Here is a 10,177-nt window from a genome sequence, read left to right on the forward strand (position 1 = left end):
GATTCTTTTAACAAGGTTTTCTTAGCCAAACTCTTTAAGTTCTGCTCAATAAGGGTGACTGTATATGTCGGTCTCTGTCGGTAAGTGGGTCCAATGGTTCTGTCATCACATTGCGGTATGCGGTCTTAATCTTCAAATTTGAGATAATGACGGTATTTTCTTTTATGGAATATGAAAGTCTTAATTGAATAACTCACTTTTTTTTGTAATTTTAGTTCTTCCACTGTGGTGTATTCTCCTCCTTGATTTTAATTTTCTACTTGTCCAGTGCTGATGACCAGTTCACAGGCTCTATGGAAACCAACGTTGTGATTAGATATGATGGTCAGATCATGTGGGACTCCCCGGCCATCACCAAGAGCTCGTGTAAAGTAGACGTCTCCTTCTTCCCATTTGATGGCCAACAGTGTCGCTTGACCTTTGGTTCATGGACGTACAATGGCAATCAGATCGATATCCTAAATCATTTAGACACGGGAGACTTGACAGACTTTGTCGAGAATGTGGAATGGGAGGTTCTAGGGATGCCAGCCAAGAAGAATATTATAACCTATGGTTGCTGCTCTGAACCATACCCTGATGTCACCTACACACTTATGCTGAAGAGAAGGGCCTCCTTCTACATCTTCAACTTGCTCCTCCCCTGTGTGATGATCTCTTTCCTAGCACCCTTGGGCTTTTACCTCCCTGCAGACTCTGGAGAAAAGGTGTCTTTGGGAGTCACTGTCCTCTTGGCTCTCACAGTATTTCAGCTGTTGGTGGCGGAGAGCATGCCACCCTCAGAAAATGTGCCACTTATTGGTAAGTAACATCTGGGTGGAAAGAGGACCATGTGTAACAGGATGAATGGAAAAGAATGGCACATTATTTTTTGAGTTCCGCACTGCTTTGCTAGAAGGTACTTAAGAAAATGTCTAACATATGCCCCATTTCAGGTCACCTTCAAGAGGAGCTTGTTTCAGTAGTAAAGTTAGACAACTGAGGTAAGTTGTTTAAGTGTGTGAGAGGACAATGCATTACGCTCTCCCAACTTGGGTCATCGACCAGCAATGTTGCTTCCAGTCTTTGGGAATACTGGGCTGGTGCAGAAAAAGCCTCCACATGTGCAGTCGCCTACAAATTTATAAAGTACCATTTTTTTAAATATAAAAGACGCTCTGGACTATAAGATGCACCTAGGTTAAGAGGAAAAAAAACAAGGGAAAAAATGTACTGAACCTGGTGCGTCCATGGTCCAGGAGCGTCTTGTAGATGTTCCTCCCCAAATTATGTGTCCTCCTGCGTCCCCATGTGTCCTTCTGTGTCTCCTTCTGTCTCCACGTGTCCTCCTTGGCTGGCATTCTGTCCCCCCTGTGTCCTCCTTGGCTGCCGTTCTGTCCCTCCGTGTCCTCCTTGGCTGCCCTTCTGTCCCCCCGCGTCCTCCTTGGCTGCCCTTCTGTCCCCCCTGTGTCCTCCTTGACTGCCGTTCTGTCCCTCCGTGTCCTCCTTGGCTGCCCTTCTGCCCTCTCGTGTCCTCCTTGGCTGCCTTTCTGTCCCCCCGTGTCCTCCTTGGCTGCCCTTCTGTCCCCCCTGTGTTCTCCTTGGCTGCTGTTCTGTCCCCTCGCTCACCTAGTCCACAGCTCCAGGGGCAATTAGCAGACCTCTCCTCTCCTGCATCATCAGAAGCCGACACTTGGGGGAGCTGTGCAGGAGAGGAGAGCTCTGCTGATCACTGCTGAAGCTGTGGATTAGGTGAGCCACTAATTGTACTAATCCACGGGGAGAAGTGGGGGGAGCGGAGAAGACCAGAGGAAGCGGAGGACCACACAGGGGACACAATAAAGGGAGTCCCCATCCGACATCACGGCGGTTCGTATCAGCAGGGCGTTCTTAAATCGGGGTCCCCCTGTATTTGGCTTATAAGACGCAGGGACTTTTTCTCCCACAAAAATGGGGAGAAAAAATCACTGCGTCTTATATGCCAAAAAATATGGTCCAACGAAATGAAGAAACATCATAACTGCCATCTTTTCGGCAAACAAAGAAGACAGAGAGGGGCCTATAAACAGCGCCACTCAATGGATAAGGACAATATTACAATTTTATTCAATCACAAATACATAATTCACTGCTGAAAACTCACGTATAGCCATTGATCATGGGAAAATTAGCAATCAATAAGGATAGACTGAATCGGGGATCGGCATGTGGACTCCTTCATGATTTGAATTGAGAATTATGTATGGTGATTGAATAAAGGAGTTATATTTTCCTTATCCATGGAGTGGCGCTGTTTACAGGCGACTGTCCTTTGTTGCCTGAGTGCACTGAGTGTGCACATGTCAGTGACATTTCATCCAATTAAACAGCCATCTTTCTGTAAAAAAACAACGAAAAAGACTTAAAAAAAGGGACACACAATTTTAGGGAGCAAACATGCTGAGATATAGGAGTCTAGAAGACCCCTGACTCTCATGGGGGGCTGCTTCTAGTTACTGTGTCATGGGGTAGTTCTGTCAGTAGTTCTGACTAATCAGCTCTGCTTATACCCCTGTGGGTCAATCAGGGTTTTTCTTGACTGGACAGATCTACGGACCAGTGCAGGGCTTTCTCATTGTGTCCTTGGTATAAATATTGTGGACACACTGACAAGATGTGAGGTCACAAACACTGGTCCGCACGACAGCCGGGGGCCCCAGGTCTGTCTCACTAGCTGGGGCCCCCAAACCACCATGCGATACCCAAAAAGAAGTGTGGGCAAGTCTTGGACCTCTCACCTCCGGGGAACTCACCCCCACCGCCTCTAAACTGAATGCCAACTGCAACAAACACAATTGCTAACTCCCAGCTAGAACAATGTCCTGCCTCTATCTGGCCAGCAGATGCCAGTCAGCCAATCAGGTGCACTGTCATACACCCTTTGCCTGCTGTACCAAATCTAGCAGGAATTGCATAAATTAGCATTCAGGTGGGAGGCTTTGGTTGGATACAATCGTAGATGTGAGGTCACCCTGAAAGAGCGAGTGCCATGCTGGTCTGTAGATTGCAGTGCAGGGCACAGGTACAGATTCTGCCACACATAGGCAAATGCAGGGGGGGATTACAGCTGCCCAGAATCCCCCCCCCCCTTGAAAATCCTGGGTTTGCCCCTGCCACACCTCTATAGCAATGTCTGCATGGCATTTGTATTTATTTAGTAAAACTGCCAGCAGATTTCTCTCACAGACTGCATATGGGGATTGAGCAGGGGGAGTGGCCTGACAGCTTCTGATCCCGATAAGGGGTGAAGCTTTTGTGCCCCTTGAAGAGCTTCATAGATATTTTCTGGTTCATTAAATCAAAATTGTAGAGATTTCAGTTTTTTTTTTTTTTTTTTATTTCTATAACAATTCAACAACAAAACATTTGTAAGGCGCTTTTCTCCCAGAGGATCCAAAGCGCATCAGTTTGTCTTAGATCAGTACATAGTGATGTGTACAGGGGGAACGTGATCATAAATGCCAGGCTAAACAGGTGGCTTTTTAGTTTTGAGTTAAATGTGTGCAGGGTTGGACCTGTCTTGATTACGGTAAGTTTGGTAAGGCATTCTGAAGAGTAGGGGCAGCATGACAGTAAGCTCTGGCTCCAAAGGTTTTTAATTAAAATACCAGTGCTGCTGCAAAAATGATTTTGTGAGATTTGTTAGGTCATCAAAAGTCGAATAAAAGTTACTAGATTTCTTGATGGTCAGAAGGTTCCCCAAGTTAGGAGATTCCTTGGTGTCCTCTGAATTATTCTGTCCACTTAAAGGTTTACTTTGTGGGCAGTTAGTGCCCCCTCCCGAGTCAAAGGTTTCTTTGGTGGTCAGTTTTTCCTCCTTCCCAGTTACGGGCTTCCTTGGTGAATTTGTCAGTGAATTCCTTTCCTGACTTAGTATTGCCCTTGGTTGCAAGTAGGTCTCCTAATCTACTTAGGGGCTTCTGTTGTGGGCAGTTAGTGTCTTCTCTCCAGTTAGACGCTTCATTTGTGATGACTGGGTGCCCCGTTTGCAGTTAAGAGCTTCCTGGTGGTCCAAGAATTCCTCTTTACACTTAGGGGCTTTATTTTGGTAAGTGCCCCCCTTCTAGGTAGAGGCTTTTATGCTGGTCACTGGTCTCCCTTACCAGGTGGTTCCTTGGTGGTCAAGGGAAGCCCTTCTCCACTCAGGAGCTTCTTCTGTGGTCAATGACTCCATTCATAGTTAGGGATTTTTATGGTTGCAATGGGTGCTCTTCTCAGTTAAGAGATAAGGGCAGTTAAAATGTATTTGATGGTCATTGTGCTTCTTCCCTCCAATGATAGTCATTATGGCCTTGCCCCTGATTGGGGGGGGGGGGGGGGGGGAGGGTATATGGCAGCCTCCATATCCCTTTCACTTCAGGTTTTCTTTAAGTTAACTTTTGATTGCCTAATTAACATTAATTGTAAAGCACTTCTAATTTGTTTTTGGCCACCCTTCAAGTGCTCTTTAACTGGGTTCCCATGGTATTGGTAAGACTGGAAGTGTATAACATGTCAATGGTGTAGCCCTATGTACAATAACAGGGTAATATCTTGTTTGCAAAATATTTACGCTGACTTATTTTTTTCTAGGAAAGTATTACATCGCTACCATGACGATGATCACCGCCTCAACGGCTCTCACCATTTTCATCATGAACATCCACCACTGTGGCCCAGAGGCCAAGCCCGTCCCCAAGTGGGCCAAGAAGTTCATCCTGCAGTATATGTCCAGGATCTTCTTTGTATATGAAGTGGGTGAAAGCTGTAGGAGGCCCCCACCTGAGCCGGAGAAGCCCCCTAAGGGACAAGCTGTAAATGGGCAAGCCAAACGGGAGGACCCAGCAGCCATACAGAAGAACTGTCCAGACGGCAGCTCGAACATGAAGACGATGAAGGAGGAGAAGGACTGGGAGTATGAAAAGGGCCACAAAGCCTGGAAGGAGCCAGGGGCTAAATCTGAACACTCAGATCCTTGTGGGGGTGTGAAGGGGGGTGGGTATGGAGAGTGCTCCAAAATCCACTGTCTGTGCCACAATGAGCGGTTGCTCAAAAACGTTGAATACATGGCCAACTGTTTCCGGGAACAAAAGGCATCGCAGAAACGGACAGGCGAGTGGAAGAAAGTCGCCAAGGTCATGGACCGCTTCTTCATGTGGGTCTTCTTCATCATGGTCTTCTTCATGAGTGTTCTCATCATGGGTAAAGCCATCTGAGGGGCCTATCTGCTGAGACAGGGCTGAGGCTTGTACTTGGGGAGATTCTGGCTCTACTCTCTGTGTCTGATCACTCCAGACCACGCTCCTGGCCTCGCTACTGACCTCTCTCCTTACCACGCTCCTGGCCTCGCTACTGACCTCAATCCTGAGCTCACTCCTGAGCACACTCCTGACTATGCTCCTGACCTCGTTCCTGACCATGCTCCTGACTATGCTCCTGACCTCGCTCCTGACCTCGCTCCTGACCTCGTTCCTGACCATGCTCCTGACCATGCGCCTCACCACACTTCTGACCTCACTCCTGACCAGGGCCGCCATCAGAAATTTTGGGGCCCCTCACACATCATCAGGCCTGGGCCCCCCCTCCCTGGGCCCACCCACTGGTTGCTGTGCCCGTCCACTAGCCACCCCACCCCCGTGTCCCTGTGCGAAGTGCCCCTTCGACACTGAAGATAACGGCATGCACAGCGTGATGCAGCAAAAAGTGGGCGTGGCCACGGTATGTTGTGGGTGGAGCCAAATACTAGCAAAATACAGGTAGTGTCCGGTTAACAAATGAGATAGGGACTTGTAGTTCCGTCCTTATCCTTTATCCGTTCTCTTTTGCCCCCTCTTTTCTTCTTGTGCCTCTTTTGTCCCCCTCTGTCTCACCTCAGTTTGTGCCTCTTTTGTGTCCCTCTGTGTGACTTCATGTTCCCATCTCATCTCTTTTCTCCCTGTGCCTCCTTTGTCCGCCTCCGTTCCCCCTGTGCCTCTTATCCCCCTGTTACCTCTTGTCCCCTTCTGTCTCAGCTCGTCCCCTTGCCCTAGCCAGGTTTATGTGCTCCCAGTATAGGTATCCAGGCATAGGTGCACTCAGTATAGGTAGCCAGGTATAGGTTTCCCCAGTATAAGTAGCCAGCTATAGGTGGTGCCCCGGTATAGGTAGCCTGGTATAGTTTCTCCCAGTATAGGTAGCCTGGTATGGGTGGTGCACCAGTATAGGTTAGCCAGGTACGGGTGCTACCAGTATAGGTTGCAAGCTATAGGCGCCCCAGTATAAGTAGTCAAGTATAGGTGGTGCCCCAGAGTAGATAGCTAGGTATAGGTGGTTCCAGCCGCAGTATAGATAGCCAGGTATAGGTGGTGCCCCAGTATGCTAGTTACTGAGCCACAGGCCCGCAGCCAGCACATGCGGCCCTTCCAGCGCTTTTGGGGAGCCCAGGGCCCCCAGAAGCCCCTCACTGCAGTGTCAGTTGTCCCCCCCCTGATGGCTGCCCTGCTCCTGACTAGGCTCCTGACCTCACTCCTGACCTAACTCTTGACATTGCTCCTGACCACTCTCCTGATCACACTTCTGACCACACTCCTGACCACACTCCGGACCTCACTCCTGACCTTGTCATCTTCAGGTCACGTTGTGACACAGGAAGTAGATCATGCTGGCACTCCGGAGCCGGCCAATATGAAATAGCATTAGTGTGGGGAACTGTGGCATCCATCAGTGGTTCCAGAGATACAGGCCAATAACTTTATTCCATAATTTTGCTTTCCATTTTTTAATACATGACAGTAAATCATTTATTAGCAGTTATAATTTATTACACACTTCACATTTATGATTTTTGCAATAAATATATAGAAAGTGCCCAATAGGCTTCTGGCAGGCAGCACTCAGTAGCATCTTACTGCCAGCAGAGGGCGAGGTCCTTGCCTAGAACAGCACAGATCACCTGACCAGACCCAGCCCTCCTCCTCCCACTGCTACAAGAACTCACTACGTTATGCCCAGCACTGCCGCTATAGGATCTCTGTGTATAATAAATAACTTAACACTTCCCACTTCCTCTCCAGTGTGTCTACAGATGTCACATGTGCTTCTCACCACCCTGCCCTGCCTGCAGAAAAAGAATAAGATGAAATGGTGCCCTAGGGATGATAGCAGTTTTTTTTCCCACGGCTGATGGTCACCTGGCTTTTTCAGTAAGATTTGGTGGCCTGGTGGCATCCACCAGGCCCCTAGACTCTCTCCAGGCCCTAGGCAACTGCCTAGGTTTGCCTTGTGGATGGTCTGGCTCTGCCTGTCTGTAATAAGAAACCATTTCTTGCTGCTGTTTTGTTTAACTTTACATGGGGAAAGTGCTTTATTACACACTGAGCAGGGAAGAACTAGACAGGAATTGATGATGAGACTCTGCTGAGCTGTAGCTGCCATGCCGGTCACTCAGAAAAAGTTAACCTATCAGCAGCAGATGGAGGGAGAAGGTGGGCGGGGTCAGCACTGAAGTCTCAGTGAAAGATTGGCTGCTGCGCCCTTCTGGCTCCTCCCTTACTGCAGTAGGAGGAGGAGATGGGGCAGCTAACATGCCGAGGGCAGTGCTATCTAATTTAAATTTTGATTACGGGTAGCTACTATCACTATCCACCACCCTGTTATTAAAGTGAGCCTACCTCCAACATTGCCCTATGGGTGCAGTCAGCCCATGTGCCCCCTCCCATTGCTGGCAGTGGAAGTGATTTTGGCACATAGTGACAGCGGGATACCCTCTGTGCTCTGGATGTAATCCTCCTGGTGGCCACTTCTGCAGTTTTCTGGGTAAGCTCCCCCTGGTGGACACTTGTGCAGATTTCTGGGTAAGCTCCCCCTGGTGGACACTTGTGCAGATTTCTGGGTAAGCTCCCCTCGGTGGACACTTGTGCAGATTTCTGGGTAAGGTTCCCCCTGGTAGACACTCGTGCAGATTTCTGGGTAAGCTCCCCCTGGTGGACACTTGTGCAGATTTCTGGGTAAGCTCCCCCTGGTGGACCCTTGTGCAAATTTCTGTGTCAGCTCCCCCTTGTGGACACTTGTGGGATTTCTATTTAAGCTCCCCCTGGTGGACACTTGGGAGATTCCTATGTAAGCTCCCCCTGGTGGACACTTCTGCAGATTTCTAGGTAAGCGCCCCCTGGTGGACACTTGTGCAGATTTCTGTGTCAGCTCCCCTTGGTGAACACTTGTGGGATTCCTATGTGAGCTCCCCCTGGTGGACACTTGTGCAGATTTCTGGGTAAGCACCCCCTTGGTGGACACTTGTGCACATTTCTGTGTCAGTGCCCCCTGGTGGACAGTTGTGAGAATTCTGGGTAAGCTTCCCCTGTTGGACACTTGTGGGATTTCTATGTAAGCTCCCCCTGGTGGACACTTGTGCAGAATTCTGTATAAGCACCCCCTAGTGAACACTGAAGATTTCTGGGTATGTTCCTACTGATGTATACTTGTGCAGATTTCTGGGTAAGCTCCCCCTGGTGGACACTTGTGGGATTCCTATGTAAGCTCCCCCTGGTGGACACGTGTGAGATTCCTATGTAAGCTCCCCCTGGTGGACACGTGTGAGATTCCTATGTAAGCTCCCCCTAGTGGACACTTGAGCACACAGTACCCCATGAGTATCGGTGGTCAGACACAGAGGAGAGCGATGAGGACCCGGGTGATACAAGCCTCCGCACTGGACACTCCATTCATTGGTCCTGGAGCAGGTCAGCCATGTTTCCTCTCATCAATCAGTAATCGCTTCCATCGCCGCCCATCAGATGTTCCGGACCCCCGCTGCCTGAAGACCCCACGTGCTGCCTGCATGTTACTAGCTTCTCATACCACCATGCGTACCAACGTCCCGCAATCATGTGACTCCCCCTTCCTGTGCCAGAGAGACTCGCGGATGGAATGCTGGGAAACCGCAATAATCTCATAGAATTTCCAGTAACTTAAGGAAATAAAAATAATAAAATTAAAGATTGTGAGCTTGATGGTTATTACATTACACAACTACAAAAACATGACCAAACTCACAAACCACAACAGGATGTGATGTAATATCTGCTGCATGCTGTGCTGTTCAGGGCAATCATTTAGAGCACAGGGGTGGAACTCCAGGCCTGGAGGGCCAGATCCATGCCAGTGTTTAGGATGTTCTACCTGATGGACCTTTCCTAATTCAGACCCATCAATTCATTTCAGCTGTGCCAAAAATGTCTGAGGACCTCGGCCCTCCAAGGACCGCTTTGACATCCCTGATCTAGAGGCTAAGGCCACTGGCGAACTCAGGGGGCTATTCCGGGTGTCTGGAACCTCCCCCCTGCACTGAGCTGTGTATTCAGCCAGGGAAGCCCGCATAATATAAACAGCCTCATTCTCCCTCCCTTCTTACTTCTGGTGCCTCCCTCCAGCTAATAGAATGAGAGAGGCAGCCCAGCTTCCCTCACAAGAAGATGCAGCCTGCAGTGAGAGAATGTTGATTATGGAGTCCTGGACTCTCCACAGCACAGAAGTGTCAGACATGATGAAATTAGAGTGCAGGCAAGCTGGTAAATATGCACAGCATGATGCAGAGCTTGCCTGGACTCAGGGTCTGTGGGCAAATATCTGTCTGGTCTCTCCCCATTGTTATAATGACTGCATGTGTGGGTAAGGTGTGGATAACAAGCTGAAAAGTTTTTGACAGTCCCTAGACTCCAGGAGGGCTTCTTTCTGACTTGTGTGAGAGACTGACAGGGACAGGAGTCCGATTACAGGCAAGTAGCCTGTGTGATGTGGGACTGCAGTACAGATAAGTTCTCTGCTCCATCTCAGGCTATTCTCAATTTCTCCACTCCTCTCTCTGGGCTAGTGCAACGCCAAAATGACAATAGCAATCGCTAGCAATTTGTGAGTGTGATTTTGTGAAGTGATTTTCAGAGCGATTTTTGAATGAATTGCTCAAAAACATGCTACATGCAGTATACCTGCGATTTTGAAAAAATCACAACGCTGCTGTGGGAACACCCACATAGGGTAACATTAGCCAAGCGCTTTTCAAATCACTGTTGATTTGAAAAACGCTCAGAAGCACTCTTGGTGTGCACCAGCCCTCCCTCATTCACCTTTGTTTCCCTCTTCCCCTAGAGCTGGCTGTGTGTTCTTGTCTTACAGGAAAGCTAAATAAAAGTGCAATCCTGGTGAG

The 10,177-nt window shown here is 48.8% G+C and overlaps 1 protein-coding gene across 2 annotated transcripts in view; it reads left to right on the forward strand.

Annotated features, from left to right (window-relative positions):
* Positions 1–8,970, forward strand: part of LOC137545356 (neuronal acetylcholine receptor subunit alpha-10-like) — an 81,288-nt gene extending 72,318 nt beyond the window's left edge. For both annotated transcript variants that reach the window (XM_068266494.1, XM_068266495.1), the window contains 2 exons: positions 269–801; positions 4,591–8,970. In XM_068266494.1, coding sequence (XP_068122595.1) covers positions 269–801; positions 4,591–5,213 — 1,156 coding nt within the window. In that variant the 3' untranslated portion in view covers positions 5,214–8,970. The remainder of the gene's footprint in view (positions 1–268; positions 802–4,590) is intronic.
* Positions 8,971–10,177: the final 1,207 nt, after the last annotated feature.

Source organism: Hyperolius riggenbachi, chromosome 2, assembly GCF_040937935.1.
Source record: "Hyperolius riggenbachi isolate aHypRig1 chromosome 2, aHypRig1.pri, whole genome shotgun sequence".
Classification (NCBI taxonomy): domain Eukaryota; kingdom Metazoa; phylum Chordata; class Amphibia; order Anura; family Hyperoliidae; genus Hyperolius; species Hyperolius riggenbachi.